The sequence below is a fragment of the Sciurus carolinensis genome, chromosome 14 (assembly GCF_902686445.1).
Source record: "Sciurus carolinensis chromosome 14, mSciCar1.2, whole genome shotgun sequence".
NCBI lineage: Eukaryota > Metazoa > Chordata > Mammalia > Rodentia > Sciuridae > Sciurus > Sciurus carolinensis.
Genome location: NC_062226.1, coordinates 5,525,799 through 5,543,254, shown reverse-complemented (window position 1 = coordinate 5,543,254; position 17,456 = coordinate 5,525,799). Strand labels below are relative to the sequence as shown.

At 58.4% G+C, this 17,456-nt stretch overlaps 1 protein-coding gene across 2 annotated transcripts in view; it reads left to right on the top strand.

Moving 5' to 3' along the window:
* The window catches only part of Ass1 (argininosuccinate synthase 1), a 46,632-nt gene extending 30,298 nt beyond the window's left edge, over nt 1–16,334 (top strand). For both annotated transcript variants that reach the window (XM_047524727.1, XM_047524728.1), the window contains 4 exons: nt 5,794–5,925; nt 10,551–10,707; nt 14,649–14,714; nt 16,069–16,334. In XM_047524727.1, coding sequence (XP_047380683.1) covers nt 5,794–5,925; nt 10,551–10,707; nt 14,649–14,714; nt 16,069–16,114 — 401 coding nt within the window. In that variant the 3' untranslated portion in view covers nt 16,115–16,334. The remainder of the gene's footprint in view (nt 1–5,793; nt 5,926–10,550; nt 10,708–14,648; nt 14,715–16,068) is intronic.
* Nucleotides 16,335–17,456: the final 1,122 nt, after the last annotated feature.

Here is a 17,456-nt window from a genome sequence, read left to right as displayed (position 1 = left end):
AGTTTGTTTTGTTTGTTTGTTTGTTTCCTGTTGTTGTTTTGGTACCAGGGGATTGAACCCAGGGGTGCTTAACCACTGAGCTACATCCCCAGTCCTTTTTATTTTTATTATTTATTTTATCTTGCTAAGTTACCTACGGCCTCACTAAGTTGCTGAGACTGGCCTCAAATTCGAGATCCTTCTGCCTCAGCCTCCAGAGCTGCTGGGATTACAGGCATGAGTTATGGCACCAAGTAGATCAAGGCTTTGCACCAGATCCGAGTCCTGCTCTTGGCTTCTTTACCACTGGGGAAGCAACCCCGCGTCCTGAACCTTGACTTCACCTGTGAACTGGGTCGAGGTTGTGTCTGGGTGTAGACTGGGGCATTGTGCCCCTAGAAAGGCAGAGTCATGGCATCCTCAGTTTGTTCCAGCCCCTCAGCTCCTTATCACTCACAGAGGAAAATGTCTCCAGAGGTCAGTCCTCGTTCTGCCCCTGTATAGTGTGCACCTCTGGAGGACTGTCCCTGAAAGAACAGGATTTAGTCTGACAGCCACCTCGTCCTTGGGAAGGAAATCAGGATTCTAGTTCCAAGGAGCTGCTGCTTGACCTTAGGCAAGTTGCTGTCCCTCTTTGCGACTCCATTTCCCTCCCGAAGGTCTAACTTGCTTATTTTCCTATCACTTGGTGATTTCAGGGAAGTGCATGTTTTTATTTCTCCACTCCAAATATTTCTCTGTGAGAAAGCAGGAACAGAGACAATAAATCAGGGCGTTGCGGATTCCCCGCGATGAGGCGTTTGTAAGTGTACAGAAACGGGAGATGCTGTTAATCGTCAATTATATCGCGGGCAGTGCAGGAAGGTGCTATTGTCCGTATCTCCGTGTACAGGGGAAAATGTCATTTGTATTGATTTTACAAAGCTCATAATTGAAATTCGTTAAGGACTTGTTTTTTTTCTGGGGGGGGGGGTGTAGGGAGTTGGCGGCGCCAGGTCCCTGGGCCTGGGCTGGTGTGGTCAGCAGGCGCTAGGGGCCATGGGGTCAGGGACAGAGGGCTGGGGAAGCTGCAGATGGAGTGGCTTTCGCTGTATTGTGGCTGTTCACATCGCCATTATCACATTATCTTTTTAACTCTGGAGGGGGGCTAATTAAGTGAAGTAAATGAAATCAGTGGGGAGGAGAGGGGGAGGCAGGCAGGAGGGAAGCCGGAAGGGGCGGCTTGTCCTTCGGCTCACCTTCCCTCCTCTCTGGCCCCAGACCCCTCCAGCCAGCTCTGTCCCCTCCTCCCAGCTCTGCCCCCTCCCTCCCCTCCTCTCCCACTGGCCCCTCCACGTTCCCCTCTCTGCCTGGTCTCCCCTCTTCCTCCCGCTCCTCTGGTCTGCTTCCTCTGCTCTTCCCCTCGGGTTGCTTCCCTCTTTCCTTCCCCCTCCTGTCTCGCTTCCTCCTTACTCCTCCGCTTTCCTGTCAGGAAGGAAGCAGGGCTGCCCACCAACTTACCCAACCGGCCTGCCCACCTGTTCAGCTCTCCCAGAGGCTCTGCTCAGCTGGAACATTCCAGATGCAGAGTGTAGGTGACCTGTGAAGCAGAGGGTTCTGTTGTCCCAGAGGCCTGCAGTGGCCATCCTCAGAGACCCACCCTGTTTCCAGGACAGGTGCCAGGAGCACAGAGGGTGGCTAGGCACCACCCTGACTGGCCTCCCATCACCATGGCAACCGCCTCCGACCTTGGCCCTGATACCAAGAGGGGAGCCCTGGGCTCTGGCCAACCCCCCTTGCCCTGGCCTTTCCAGATCCCTCTGGCCCAGGTGCCCTAACACCCACCGCCCCGGCGGGCTGGGCAGACCCCTCTCAATTCTTCCAAATTGCTCGGCAGGCCAACCTGGCAGCCTCGGGGCTGATGAGAAGAACGTAAGCCGCAGCAGCTGTGTGTCCCCACCTCTTCCTCCGCGGTCCACTCTCCCCCCTGCCACCCCCGGCTCCTCGTCCTCCTTCCTCGCCTCCCCCACCTCTTGGCAGTAATTACGGTGTGATTGAAGCTGCTCCGCAGAGTGGTGCTGACACCCCTGTCTTCCCTGTAAACACGGGGAGTTGAAAATAGACACTTGGAGCGCTGTGCGTGTCACTCCGAAGATGTCTGTTGTCTCCTCCGCGCGATGCCGAGGCTCAGCTGTCATGTCCTCCTTCCTTTTGCGCAGTGGTTTGTATGCCGACTGTCAAAAGCCCCAAACCCATAGTCTTTTAGCATCAGGTTTCTGTCACCAATTTTTTTAAGTCATTTTTTCTTTCCCAGAAGAAATACACAGAAATCATCTGAGCTCCCCATCCCTGCAGAGAGAGGAGAGCTTTAAAATGCACACACATGCACACGCACACGCACACGTGCACACACCGGCAGCAGCCTAAACCCAGGTTTTTGATCAGTCACAATTAACTTTAACACCTTGTAGGAAAAGGCGCGAGGATAATTGGGCCGGTGTGTTTTATGGCTTCAGCTCTCCCTGCAGCCCAGGACCCTTCCTGGGCTGCCTCAGAGGCCCCAAAACCACAGGGCTGTTCCAGGGGTTCAGGAGGAGGTGGCTCTGCCAGCCCCACTGCCCGCTGGGAACCGTTGGTTCCTGGGGATGCTGGCCTTGTTTTGCTGGGGACACCTGTTGTGGGCCATTAACTGGGGGCCATAGGCAAGTCAAAGCTCTCTGTTGAACCCTGGACACCACCTGTGTTCTCCCCTCTCTGGCCAATGGGGAAATAATGCCCCGGGGTTGGCCCATGGTATTCCTAGGGAAAACCCATCAGTATGCATGGCTTGTAGGGGTTCAGGAGCGCCCACCTTCCAGACAGGTCTCAGAGGAAGCTGGAATGTGAGAGCAGCGGAAACTGGCAACCTTTCTGTTTTCTAGGCAGGTTGCCCCCTGGGGCTCAGAGAGTGTGCTAAGAGGAGCCAGGGTCACTCAGCAAAGCCAAGCTGGGCCCTCTCTGTAAAGGGGTAAGTTGTAAGGCATCCAGTTCCAGCCCCAGCTCTGCAAACACAGCTCAGCCTGTGCCTTACAGTCGGCCCAGCCAAGGAGAGCAGCGCAGGGAGCCTGCCCGAGTCCCAGGAGCTGAAGCTGCAGAGGGCTCCTGCTGCTGGCCTGCCCAGGACAGGGCTGTCACCACTACCTGTGACTAGTGTAAGGGCGGGCTTTGCAGGTTTCTGGGGGTTTCCAAAAGGTACCAAAAAAAATCACTGGGAGGCCTGATTCAGACCCAGTGAGTATCCAGTTGCTGTTTGTGCCGGATGAGACGATGCCAGCTCTGCAGGCCTGGTGCCTGGGGGGGCTCCTGGGAAATGGCGCTGTTCTCGGTGGGGAAGGTCCCAGGGTGACTGAAAGGTCACCTTGAGCCTGTCAGCGTGTCTGCTGCTTCGGAGGCAGGTGTTCCCGACCTTCCTGCACTCTCTCTTTCTGGCCCATTAGGCAGTGGACTTGGTGGCTTGGAGCCACTTGTGTGTGGAGCCATCCTGTCCCCCAAGGAGTGGCCCCGGCTCTGTGTGAGCTCTCGTGTCCCCTGTTCTCAGGCAGTGGCCTTTCTGGGCCACTCCTCTGCCTCTCCCTCCATCAGCCTTCTGCCCCTCTCCACCTTGCAGCTCTGAGCCTCTGCACAGGCGGATGCTGGAACCAGTTTGAACATATTTACAAAAGGGACGATGTGTCCCAAGGGAGTCGAGGGCTTGAGCCGTGCGCATGAGCTTGGGGGTGTTGGCAGGGCCATCTTCCCTTCACACGGCACAAGCAGACAGGATGGTGGGGTTTGCCCAGGAGCCGGGGCCTCCACAGTGAGATGGGGGGTCATCTGTGGCACGTGACAATCAGACGAGTCCCTGGTCTCTGTGTGGGTTTCACCCACGTGTCGCCTGAAACCTCACACCTGGGTGTTTCCTTCATGCTCTGACTATATCACTTGTTGCGGGCCATGAGAGGGAACCAAGACGGGAGACAGCTGCTGCCCCGTCCACCCGGCTGGCCTGCGCAAGTCGCTGTCCTCCTGGGGCTTCCGTCTTCTCTGTAAACTCCGTGCCTTGGCCCGTCCAGGGATTTATGTGCCATCAGTGGAGTTTTATGTGCCGTCAGGGTTTTGGGAGGGACTCGGCTCCACCAGCAGGCCGGCCTTCTCCTCTGCGCTGGGCCTCTGGCCAGTCCACAGCTGGAAGTCAGCACGGCGGGGTTGACCTCCAGGCCTTCACTTCAGAGACGCTCAGGCTCCACATCGGGCTGGGAGGAATTCTCAGAAACTTCAGCTTTGCGACAGGGAAGCTCATCCGATAGCCTTCCCCGCACCCCCTTTGGCTTCCAGAGTTAAAAACGTTCTCCCTGCTAGTTTAGTTTGGTCTTGTAAAACGAGTTGTTTTTTGAGTTTTTTATAACTATAATGAAATTTGCATAACAAAAAATGCCATTTTAACTCGTGAGCACACAGTTCAGTGACATTGGGTCAAGCAGCCACCACCACCGACCACCAGCAGGACTTCCCACCTTGCAAAGCTGAAACTCTGTCCCCATTAGACCCTAAGCCCCTCCCCTCCCGCAGCCCCTGGCAGCTCCTTTCTGTCTCTCTGCGTGTGCTGCTCTAGGGACTGCGTGTAAGTAGCGCCTGCAGGATCCGTCCTTAGCGTGTGCCTGACTGACGTCCTGGGTCCTTCCCTGCCGAAGCCGGTGCAGAGAGTCCCTCCTTTTCAAGGCTGGATGGTGTTCCTGGTGTGGATGGACCACAGTGTGTTCACCGATCCTCTGATAGGGTGCTTGTGTCTCCTTGTGCGTGTGCAGAGAGGATGGGTACATCTCCAGGGTGACGGGAAACGTGCCTCTTTAGTGTTGTATGTGGCCGGAGGAAGGGAAGCTGCGGCGGGACAGCTACTGGTCCTCCTGTCAGAACAGCAGACACAGGGCAGAGGCCACACTGCTGGTCCAAGAAGGGGCCTGGGTCAGGTGAGAAGGATGGTCCTCCTCTTACTGTCTCCCTGTCCTCAAGTGTAGTGGGATGCTACTGAGACCACCTTCCCGGGAACCCAGCCCAGTCCAGGGACAGGCACTTCCACATTACTGTGGAGACCACCTGGCCCAAGCAGGTTGACAGGGTGAGATTTGAGCAAGGTCCGGTGCCCTTGACCCTCTGGATTTGGGTCTCCAGGGCCATTTGGCCCACAGGTCAGCAGATAGCACCTGTCAGAGACTCGGGGGCTCCTAACTCTGCCTTGGGCAATCCCTTCTCGAGGGCTCAGTTTCCCCATCTGTACAGTGGGACCAGCCCAGGTGCTGGCTCAGGCCCCAGGCCATCCCAGCAGACTCTGGAGAGCCACGAGTGCCAGGAGCCGCTCGCAGGAGATGCACGTATGTGCACACAGGTGTACGTGTGTGCGTGTGTGCAGCCGTGCCCCTCCCCGGCTCCCCGGCGGAAGGGAGGAAGGGATATTTGGGACCCTGGGCTCCTCCATGGTTGGTTTAATTACAGGTTTTCAGCCGCGGGCCGGTGGGCATGCATTGGGAAGGGGGGAGCTGCTCCGAAACCCTGTCATTTTCCAGCGTCTGCGGGCCTCTTCAAAGGGGGGCATCTAGACATTTTCTCCACAAGCCGCAGAGTGGACTGTCGTGGCCCCAGCGTGAGCATAATGACAGACGCATTTTGCAGCAAGCTGGGAGTGAATGGGTCCGACCGGCTTGTCTCCTGTCAGATGAGTCATTATTATTTTTTTTTTTTTTTTTGTCATTTGCTGACAGTTTGGGTTTCATGTGTTTCTCTCTTTTTTCTCCTTTTCCCCCTGCCTGGAAAAATGGCTAGGTATCTACGAGACCCCAGCAGGGACCATCCTCTACCAGGCTCATTTAGACATCGAGGCCTTCACCATGGATCGGGAGGTGCGCAAAATCAAACAGGGCCTGGGCCTGAAATTCGCGGAGCTGGTGTACACTGGTGCGTGCGACCGCCATCCCCAGCCCCCCAACCCCGGACAGCCAGGCCCACCGCCCGCTGCGGACTGAGGGCCGTGGGAGGGCAGGGAAGCAGGGAGAAGAGAGGCCGCCAGCCCCTCGCCAGGGAGCGCCGAGGCAGGGGTTCCCAAGGCAGGGCCGTCTCCCCCCGGGATTGGTAAGATGGAGCCAGGCCAGGGAAGGGTCGCGTCTCATTCCTATGCGGCCGCATGGGCTGGGTGCTAGGTGCCATGGGGGGCACGGGACATCCCGCGGTCCTCGTGTCTCCCAGGAAGTCTGTAGCTCATTGTATCATAGCTGAGGAAACAGAGGCTTAGAGAGGGAGTTTGTTCCAAATGACCTAATCAGAAGTGGCCCCGCTGGGTCTCCCCCACGGCAGACTCCCCGGGCAGGACCTGGGGCCACTCTGCTTACTGCCCAAGGGGGAGGCTGGACCGAGAATCCAGCCTGGCCCAGCGTGGAACCCGGGCCTCAGGTGCTCGGCAAGCCCTCCCGAGCCGCATCCCCAGCCCTTTGTGTTTAATTTTGAGAGAGGGTCTCGCTAAGTTGCTGAGCCTGGCCTTGAACTAGTGATCCTTCTGCCTCAGCCTCCTGAGTTTCTGGGGTTTCTAGGTGTGTGCCACCTGTAAACCAGGAGCTAGATCTTGACCATCTTGACTGCAGTGGCCACGGGCCCAAGCCCAGCCCACGAGGGGGAGAGTTAGCGGGTGACATTAGCACCCACCTTCCAGGCGAGCAGACCCCGTCCCATGCCCTGCCCACAGCACTGAGTTGGAATCAGGCCTCCTGAGTCCCATGTTGTACATCAGGGATCCCAAGAGGCAGTGTTGGAGCCAAATCCTGCCATCTCCTGTTTTTGTTCAGCCCATGAACTAACAGTAGTTTTTACATTTTTATTTTATTTCTTTATTTATTTTTGACCCTAGGGATGGGGATTGAACCCATGGGTACTTTTCCACTGAGCTACACCCCCAAGCCCTTTTTTAATGCATTTTTATTTTGAGACAGATTCTCACTCAGTTGCTTAGGCCCTCCGTAAGTTGCTGAGGCTGGCCTCAAATTTGTGATCCTCCTGCCTCAGCCTCCAGAGTTGCCAGGATTACAGGTGTGCACCATCATACCTGACTGTCGAGTAGTGTGGAGAAACCAAAGGACCCCAGAGCCTAAAGCATTAACCTTCTGTCCACACACAGAAAATGTTTTCTGACCCTCAGTGTGTAACAGTGACACGCCCCGGGTTTGGGGAGTCACTTGCAACAGCCCCCGTGAGCTGTTGGGTGAAAGGCTGCTGCCTGAGGGTGACCTTGACATCTTTGGGGGCTGGAGCTCAGGCAGGTGGGTAAAGGCACCCATGGGTCCCTGAGCTAAACTCCACTCCTCTCTCCCCCGCCCCTCCAAGACCCCGGTAGCTCATCCCAGAGTTTCAGGAGGGCAGGACTGTTCGCCAGAGTCTTTTCTCACCCCGTTGTTCCAGGCAGCCTTGAGCTGACACCCCTTGCCAGGTACAGGTGTTTAAATGCCATTGTTTCCTGCGGGCGCTGGAGCACCACAGGGTTTCAGCGCTGCAAGGTGGATTTTGGTTACGGAGTGGGAGCGTCGTTAAGACGTGGCGGGGTGCGGAGGAGAGAGCACCTGGCCCTGCTGCTCAGGGGGCGTCCGCGGAGACCAGGAGGGGCCACCAGGCACAGCCCTGGTGCCGCTTCCCCTGCTCGCTTGCTGCCAGGCCCTGAACCGGGCCCCGGGGGCGTTACCTAACCACAGCTGCATGGAGGCAGGAAACTGAGGCCCAGGCAGCCATACATGCATCCGGGGGTCATGAAGGCTGAGCTGTGGTGACCTTGAACTCAGGACAGGCTGACCTCAGACACCAAGCTCTCGGGCACTCCGGTGGGTCCCAGGGAGCCCTTATCAAGGAGTGGTCAGGGTGCCCCAGCAAGGACGGGCCCGGCCTGGCCCCTGGCTGCGGCCCGTGCCTCTAGGCTGCGCCGCCCAGGTTGAGTCTGTCACCCAGCGAGGAGCCCTTTAAATCCCAAAATGAGGCACAGCTGTTCGGAGATTTGAACGGAAACAAAACCAGGGTGGCGGAGAGGGAAGGGGGGGTGGAGGCTTATCCCTGGTAGTTCTGGCTGGCGTTAGCTTTGTCCAGGTCCTGCGACGTCCAGCCTCCAGCAGCAGCCTGTCCTCGAAAGCCCCAGGGGCCACTGGATGTGGCGCCCCTGTGGGGCACACAGAGCCGTAGGCCAGGCCCGGCCCTCGCACCACCTTCCCTCCCTGTGCCTCAGCTTCTGGTCTGAAGAGTGGAGACCGTCACGCGTCCGTGAGGCGCCACAGGAGGGCCAAGCACATGGACGCTGTCCAGCTTCCCATCAGGGTGGGGTGGATTCTGAGCGTGGGGTCGGGCCTCTGGCTGGGTGGATGGCCTTCCTCCCTGAGCCTCCGTTTCCCCTGCTGCAAATTGGGTGCCAGGCCGAGGCAGCCGAGCTCTCTTCCCAGTCCTGTCTGGCTCCTCTGCAGAGCCACCATGCTGTGTAGCACCTGGAGTCCCTGGTGCCCAGTGGCCTTGAGGCACAGAGGGGAGACTGAGGCCCTTCACGAGCCCCGGCCCCTCTCTCCTACATGGCCTGACTTCTGTGACCACTGCCTACCTGTCTGCCTGGCCGTGTCTGGACAGCTCCCGCTCCTCCTCCCCTGGTCCAGATGTCCTGGTCTCCCTGCAGGACCCCCGCTGCATTCCCTGGAGGAGACAAGGAAGCCTGTCACCTGGGGACGTAGCTCAGCTCCTCACCCCTCGCCTCGGTTTCCTCAGCAGTGAAATGGGTACAGTGTACAGCTCGCAGAGTCCCAGGTAGAAAGATTGTGTGTGTGGAGAGCTTGGCAGGTCCTCCCGGGGCCTGGGAGGGGAGCCTCTGCAGCTGGGCCCCAGGCCCCGCCCACAGCGGTCACAGGCCAGCACAGGCAGGATCTCCCCCATGCAGCTTGGGCCAGGTTCACTGTCCCCATCCCAGGCCAGGTCCACTGGGAAAAGAAACCTGAGTCGAAGACCCCTGTGTGGGGGGCAGGAGATAAAGCCTGGCCAGTTGCTCCCACGCTGATCGCTGTCTGCACTATCTCTAGCTCCATCTCCACCTGTCTTCCAGACCGGGAATTTAATGGGCTAATTATCCCAACTGAGAAAGACAGAGGGGAGGGGACACTGTCCCCTCCCATGGGGCTCCAGTGGTATGTTGGGAAAGCCCTGAACTCGACTTAAGAGTGCTCCATCAAACTGGGCTCTTCCATGGTCTTGCTGTGCAGCTTCGGACAGACTCTTTCCCTCTCTGGTCCTCTGCCTCCCTGTATACAGTAAAAGCTGGCAGTGGTCCTGGTGTTCAGACTGCAAAGCAAAGTTCCAGTGCCCTGGGCTCACTCTCTCATTGACTGTGCACCACCCTGGAGAGCAGTTAGTCTCTCATTGGGCAGATGAGAAAACCAAGTCACAGGGAGGTTGGGTGGGGCTGGGAGGGGATCTTAACTGGCAGGACACTGCAGAGCGAGGAGCCAACCCCTTCCTCCCTGCCTGGCCTCCCCACACCTCTGCCAGCCCAGAACCCGTCCCAGAGGCCCGCCCCTTTCCCACGGAGAGCCGAGCCGCAGCAGGTGCCCCCAGGCCTGGGCGCAACAATAGCGGCAGACCCTGGGCTGACCCAGTCCTTTATCAGGGCGCGGATCGCACACCATCTGGCCCTGCATCTGCCCCAGGTGGGCCCACCTTCCCAGCTCCGTTTCAGAGAAACCCTACTCCTAGTGCTGTCCCTCCCCAGCCCTGCCACGGCCACCGCCCGCACCTTGGTCCTCGCCGTCCTCAGCAGAGACAGGAGGTGGCTCGAGTCACCACCGAGGCCCAGGATGAGGGGGACTGAGCGCCTGGAGCTCCGGGGGATTTGTGGCCCCTCCTGCTATTCCAGCCACGGAGAGGAAAGCTCCTGGGTTATGGAGGGAAGCAGAGTCCAGGCCCCCACTGGCCCCGAGCGTGCTTGGAGAAGTTGTCACCTCCCAGAGCCCCACCTCGTGAGGAGGCCAGGAGCTGGTCCAGGGGAAGGCCCGGCCTGTGGCCTCTGCTTTCCTGGTAAAGATGCTTGACGCAAGGCCAGCAGCTGTAGAGAAGGCGTCAGTGACCCCGGGCCTGCCCGCCCAGGCCTGGCTCTTGCCCCCCGCTCACAGGTGGGGAAGTGGGCAGAGGGAGGCGACAGCCTTGCACACCCTCTGGCTGACCTGGGCACCCGCCCTGCCCAGCCCCAGGCACATGTGCCTCCGTCCCGAGGTCCCCTGCCTTCCCCATGGCCAGGGTCCCTCGCCGGGCTGTGGCACTCCCTAAGTGTCGGCAGGAAGCAGTGGCCACTCTCTTGACTCTGAGGCAGGGACAGCATTTCAGGGATACGAGATCCACCTGCTCACCACATGCCCTCGCGGGATCCCAGTACAGGGGCGGGAGGGCACGTCCCTCTCTGGTCGTTTACAAGTGTGCATTGTGCCAGAGCCCCAGGCCATCATCGGGCAATCCTGTGCCTGGTCCTCCCGCTGCCCGGGCTGAGGCCGCGGCCTGCCGAGCACCCTCGTGTCCTCCCGCAGGTTTCTGGCACAGCCCGGAGTGTGAGTTTGTCCGCCATTGCATCGCCAAGTCGCAGGAGCGGGTGGAAGGGAAAGTGCAGGTGTCCGTCTTCAAGGGCCAGGTGTACATCCTCGGCCGGGAGTCCCCGCTGTCTCTCTACAACGAGGAGCTGGTGAGGTAGGTGCCCCCGGCCTCCTGTCCAGCGTCGCATCTAACCGGCTTCCCCAACAAGCCTGTGCCGGAGCACACGTCAGACACATGCCTGCTGCACGCGAGATGTCCTGGGGGCCGCTCCCTGGGCCCCGGAACACGCCAGGAGAAAGGGTGGTGTGTGGAGGCAGGACCGGGTCCTACCACTAGTCTACAACTGGGGCTGTGGAGACGCTGCCTCGGTTGGAACTGCAGCCGGAGGGACTTCAATGGGGTCCAGGAAGAGAACTCTGCACAAATCCTGAGGCTGGCAGGGTTCGGTGGCGCACGCCTGTAATCCCAGTGGCTCGAGAGGCTGAGGCAGGAGGATCTCGAGTTCACAGCCAGCCTCAGCAACTAAGTGAGGCTCTAAGCAACTTAGCAGGACCCGGTCTCAAAATGATATAAAAAGGGCTGGGAGTGTGGCTCCGTGGTTAAGGGCGCCTGGGTTCAGTCCCTGGTACCAAAAAAAAAAAAAAGTCTTGAGCCTGGAAAGAGCTGGACAGCCCAGGGCCACAGGAGCATGAGGAGGCGGGCGCCCGGCTGGCAGGGCTGAGGCCAGGTCCCAAAGGGAAGGAGGGTCTGTGCTTCGAGGATCCTGGCTGCCCTGGAGAATGCGTTTCAGTGGGGCAGACGCAGCGGGGGAGGCCCCAGGGCACCCAGGGGAGATGCTAGCAGGCTGGACCAGGTAGATGGCTCTGGAGCAGAGCAGGCAGATTTGACAAGGCTTTGGAGGTGAAGGAGGTGGGAGGCCCAGTCGTCCTGGTTTCGGGGCTGGGCGAGAAGCTGGGGAGGCAGTGGCAGGGACGGCCGAGTCCAGGGGATGCTCTTGAGGAAGGCTCACGCACACGGGGTCTCCTGAGGCAACCTGCAGCACCGTCCAGTCAGCCGGGGACAGGCGGGTCTCATGGGGGAGAAACCGGGGCTGAAGACGCGGGAGCATGGCGGGCATGCGGGGGCCAAGGGGAGGCCACCCAGAAGAGCTGCCCCACCCAGGGCCAGGCCGTGCCGGGAGCCTGGGGTCCAGGGAGAGTTGGCCTTTTCCACTCCTGGGTTTGCAGCCCGCCTGAGGGCTCTGTCTTCACGGGGAGCCAGGTGTCCCCTTCAGAGGTCACCTGGCCAAAGCGGGGGTGGGAGCGACACGAGGGACAGGCAGCCCCACCCATCGTGAGCCCCAGCTCAGGCCGAGGCCAGCTCTTCCCTCCTGGAGGCCGGTTGGGAATTAAGGTACGAGTTTTGTTTAGCAGTCAATATTATCTTGTTCTTTCCCTTCTCTCTGCCATGTTGGGTTGCCCCCCTTCAATCTTCCTAAACACTTTGTAAGCCATAAATATAACCGAATCAGTTTAGATCAGTCGGGGTAAATGTCAAATTATCTTCTCTCTTTCTCTCTCTGGCTCTTTCTTCCCTCCCCCTCCCAATCAGCAGCCTCTAATAATCTGTCCAACCCTTCATTAAGCCTTACAGTCTCACTCAGGGAGATTAAATGAATAAAGTAAAAAGGGAAAGGGGGAAAAAAGAGAAAAAAGCAGAAGCATTTATTCTCACTGTGTCTCCGACCATTTCCCTTTTCTTTTTGATTTCTACATCGCTGCCTTGAAAGCCCCTGAGTGACAGCGTCACGGGGACCAGCGAGGAAGCCGCGAGAGGTAGCAGAACTGGAAATGCCGCGGCACAGTGGGTAGAAAGTAACGTAATTATAGAGCAGGTCAGAGCCACTCGAGTGAGCAAAAATAAAAGCACAGAGGTTTTCTGCAGACCGTCAGGGGAGGTGAAAAAAATCATTGTGAACTCTTTTTCCACCTCCCCCTGCAACACACCCCACACCACAATTTTAAAAAGAGGTTTTTCTTTCCCCAGAAACACCTCTTGAAACTCTTGGTGGCCTCGTGGGACAGGTCAGTCCCCAGCAGGCCCCTCTTTACAGGGGTTGCTTGGGCCGTCTAGAAGGGCCCCTCCTTGGATGGGGTTGGAGAATTTGGGGGGGGGGTGTTGTTGTTTGGGACCAGGGATTGAGCCCAGGGGTGCTTTGACACTGAGCCGCATGCCCAACCCTTTTTATTTTTTGCTTTGAGACAGGGTCTCGCTAAGTTTGCTGAGGCTGGCCTCAAACTTGCCATCCTCCTGCCTCAGCCTCGAGCCGCTGGGATTATAAGCGTGCACCACTGCACCCAGCAGGAATCTCTTTTGACTTGAGAGGGGTGGAGGCGAAGGACAGTGAGCCTTGTGGACAGGGAGGGGAGGGGCTCCGCAGCCACCTTCCCCCGGGCTGAGTCCAGGGCCCTTGCAAAGCAGGGGAGATGAAGAGGGGGTGAGGCTGCCTCGCCAAGCCTATGCCTTGGTTTGTGGAGGTGGGCATACGTGTCCCCTCTCACCCCCAGGCGAGGTCTGTTAAAGGATTTGAGGAGGCTGGAGGTCTGCTTTGGCCCAGTCTTCCCTCCATGAGGGGTACCATGGCACCTGCCCCCCTGCAGGAACGTGCTCCCCTGAGGCCCTGGTGGCCTCAACACCTGAGCCCTGGAGATGGGCGGCGGGGGTTAAGGAGTGAGCAGCAGAGCACGGGCTGACTTCCGGAGCGTTCCATGTCCCAGCCACAAGGCCTGGGGAGGCCTGCCCAAGTCGCTGGGCCTGGCAGGGCAGAGCAGAGACCCCATTTTTTTTTCCAGTAGAAAGTCCACAGTCCACCAAGAACCAGCCAGAGGCACAGCCTCAGAGTCCCTCAAAGTGGCAGATTCCCGCCCCCTCACCTCCTCCTGCTCCCCAGATTCGCCTCTCCAAAGAGGGCTCCTGAGGGGACAGGCCACCTCCTTGTCATCGAGCACCTTGAGACTGAGGTGGTCCTGAGGTTGAAGTTCTTCAGACCTGAAGACGAGGGACTGGTTCAGAGTGGGCATGTCAGGACCCCCTTGCTCTCAGAAGCTCGGTGGCCTGGTGGAGTTGGCATGAGACCAGGTGCCTCAGTGCTGTTACTCACCAGGTGCTGGGTGACGGATTGCCTGGGCCTGGGTCTGTGGTGGATGCCACTCCCGCCTGTGCCAGCCGGGCCTTGGGTGGTGGGCACTTGATGGATGCCTGGACGCCTGAATGAAGAAATAGTCGAGGTCAGCCGTAGCGAGGGCTCACCCTGTGCCAGTTCCAGCCATGCTTCCCCGTGGAGCCAACTGTTGCTGAGAGTGGCCACCGTCGGCCACCTTCACAGCACAGACCGCGGGTCCAAGAGCCTGTGTGTGGCTCTCAGGGTGGCAGCAGAGCCCGCCTGGTTTGCAGGCTTGAAGGATTGCGGGCGGGGAGGGGGAGAAGCCGAAGATGAAGGCCCTCCATCTGGAGGGTGGTGACTGCGGGGGTCCAGCAGCAGGTGACCGGGCACTGTCCAGGTGGTGGATGCCCGGGCATGGGGAGGCTTAGAGAAGCTCTGACTTGGGGGACAGACAAAGGGAGAGGTGACTTGCTGAGCTGATGGTGCTGTAAGTGCGGCTGGTTTCCCTGCAGCTTGAGAGAGGCCGTGGGGCTGCCTCACTGTGCCCCTTGGGGTCACTGAACGCCATCGACTTTTCCGGGATCCTCTCTGAGCCCACCACCCCGGGGGCAGAGTGTGCTGGGATGTGGTTCCTTGGTTTGCAGATGGCAGCTCTGGCTTAGAGGTTTCCTGGGGTCGGTTCTGACTGAGCCCCAACCCGAGACCTGGGCGGCCTCCTGCCCTGCGCCCGGGGAAGAGGCTGCGGGGAGCACCCTGGGGCCCTGTCTCCGGCCTGGTGCGCGGCCCAGAATAGGGCTCCTGGAATCCAATAGAAACCCGAAGAAAAGCCCACGTGCAGGAGGGCGTGGGACCAGCGTAGAGGCCCGGGTGTTGACGATGGCCTCCCGGCCCCAGCGGTCTTTCTGGCTTGGGGACAAGGCCCCCGGGCTGACAGCCTCCTTCCTCCTTGCAGCATGAACGTGCAGGGTGATTATGAGCCTCTGGATGCCACCGGCTTCATCAACATCAACTCCCTCAGGTGAGTCGCTCTGGCCCTGCCAGGTTCTCAGAGCCCCCAGGTGCAGGGGGACAGGCTCTGATGGGACCTTGACCCCTGCGGCGCTGCCCTGGCTGGACAAACCCCACCTTCCTGTCCGTCTGCCCACAGCGGCCTCCACGCCTGCTGGTACCCGGCCTACTCCATCTCCTGGGGCCTGACGGCATCTGTGACAGTGACAGCCACAGCGGCAGTGGGGCTGGGCATTCGGGTCCCAGCTTCCTTCCAGGTCCTGCCTGTGCCTCTGACACGCACCCCAGCCCCTCCAGCCACAGGACTCCACCGGGAGCGCCTCTTCCGGCAGTGTGGACCAGGGAATAGCTTAGAGGTGCAAAGTAGCCGTAAAGTCACCGACCCTGGGCTGAAGGTCGAGCAGGAAACCCCAGCCACGTGGCTCTCCAGCCCTGGGGAGACCCGCTTTGTCTGAAGTCGCTCAGACCCAGGTTTAAGTCCTAGCTCTGCAGGAGGGCCGCAGACCCCTTCCCAACCTCTGGGAGTCACAGCCAGGGCGTTAGCCACACCTGCTCACAGGTGCAGCGACGGTTCCATATGAGACCGTGGGAATCAAGCACGGGCCCAGACCCTGGCTCACAGGAAGAGCCTGGTGCCCAGCAGCAGGTGCCCTCAGCCCAAGGCCAGTGTACTCCAGGGCATGCAGGGTCCTTCATTACCAGCAGCTACTGCAGACTAAGCTCAGTCCTAGGTGCCTCGTAAGCAAATTAAGATTCTTACACAAATTTGCAATTCTCTGGACACAAGCCCAGAGTGGTTAAGTAACTTGTCCAGGGTCACGCAGCTAGGAAGCAGAAGGCCTGCCTGCCCAGCTGTGGGTTCCTCATCACTAACTGCCTTCTCATGACCTTGGAGTCAGGAAGAAAGTGAGAGCAACATGCCCCGGGCAGAGAGCCACCATTTTGCCCCAGAGCCAGGCTCTTGTCCTTGGAGCCACCTCAGACATGGAGAGACACTGCCCCACAGTCCCCTCCCCTCCCCCACTGCTACACCCTCTGTGTGTGTTTGATGACTCTGTAAACCCTTTTAAATGGCCCAGCACACACCGGGGTTTCATAATGGCCTCTTCCTTTCTCCCATTGCCAGTTAAATGCTTTGTCTTCAACAATGACAAACATGTTTTCCCCTTAAGATAAATTAATTACGTTACCCTGATTGGAGGGCAGGAGGGGCCAGGATGGGAGAGTGGATAGAAGAAAAAGACAACTTCGCAGACGTCTTAACACACAGCTGCCGCCACCCGGGTCCTGCCTGGATTAATTGAGCTGAGTGCCTGTTGTTACTGTTAATTCACATTTTTCTTTGTTTTGAATCTGGTTCACAGGCTGAAGGAATATCATCGGCTCCAGAGCAAGGTCACCGCCAAGTAGAGCCAGATAGGCCTGCTGGCCCGAGGAGCCCGCCTCACTCCGCCTTCCCAAGTACCCGCCCTGATTGTTGTGATCATTTGTAATTGTGACTTGTTCTCCCCGCCTGGCAGCCTCGTTGGGTTGCCCTGGGCCCCACTTTGTTCCCTGGTCCCCTGTAGCCTGAGAAAGTGGTCATCAAGAAGGGGGGCTGTAAAATGACAATTAAAAAAAAGATACATTAGTCTTTTGTTTCTTTATTTCTACGGAGGTGTGTGTGTGTGGCTGTGTATAAATCGTGCTTCTCTTAGCCCAACCTTTGTGTTTTCTGATTCAAGTGTTGCCTGAGGCCACCATTTGCTGGAGGTCCTGTTTATCTGGAAGAATAGACCCTTCTGTGTTCCAGCAAAAACTCCAAAAGTCCCCATGTGGGGCAGACCCTAACCCAGCAGCCTGGGATTTTGTCTCCAACAGTAACTCTGTGGCATGTGCCAGGGAAGCCAGAGAGAGGTTAGATGACCTGCTTGGCAGGATGAATGGGCACACAGCCATCTCCCTAGGGTTCGCCTTTGCGTGGACCCACAGAGAACCCCTGGATATGGCATCCACAACTGACCGTATCCCACTTTCACCCCTCAGCAAAGTGGTTTATGATTGGCCTAGAGCAGCCTAAAACATGGAGGAGAACCCGCAGTGAGGAGCCCGGGCAGAGAGAAGGAAGGAGCCAGCACAGAGTTTAGCGGCGCGCCACAGGACCGCGACTGGGCGATTCCCTCTGCAAGCAGAACCCAGGCCCAAAGCAGCCACGGCTGCACTGTGACCACGCCCCCTTGGTCGTATCTGATTGGACCGTGGCTGGACAACTGACCTGAGCCGGGCCAATCAGAACATCACTTTCAGGACTCAGTCTTTGTTAATAGCCACATACCCGGGAGCTGGGCAGCCGGACACCACCAGGAGCCTTATCTGACAGATAAGCCTGTGGAAGATGGGGACTTGGTATGTCAAAACCTCCCCAGCCATAGTCACATCCCCTTAAGAAAACTAATGTTTCAAGATCAGGTCATGCCTACCAGCTGGACTGGACCCTCCTGAAACTATGCAAGACTATGTCCCAACCCCTGCCACCCAAGAGCCAGAACACCACAAAGAAACCTTGATGGGGGCTGTCCAGAGGGCAGCGAACCAATTAAAGGGAAAATCCTGGCAAAAACAGGGGAACCCATAACACACCCAGAAAGCGGGAGGAAATGGAGACAAAAACAGGGGACTCGATTCCTTAAGATCCACTTCGAGCACCATGCCATCCTCTCTCGGAGATGGTCAGGCAGTTCCTACGCTGTCAGTCAAAAGTCAAAAGGTAGAC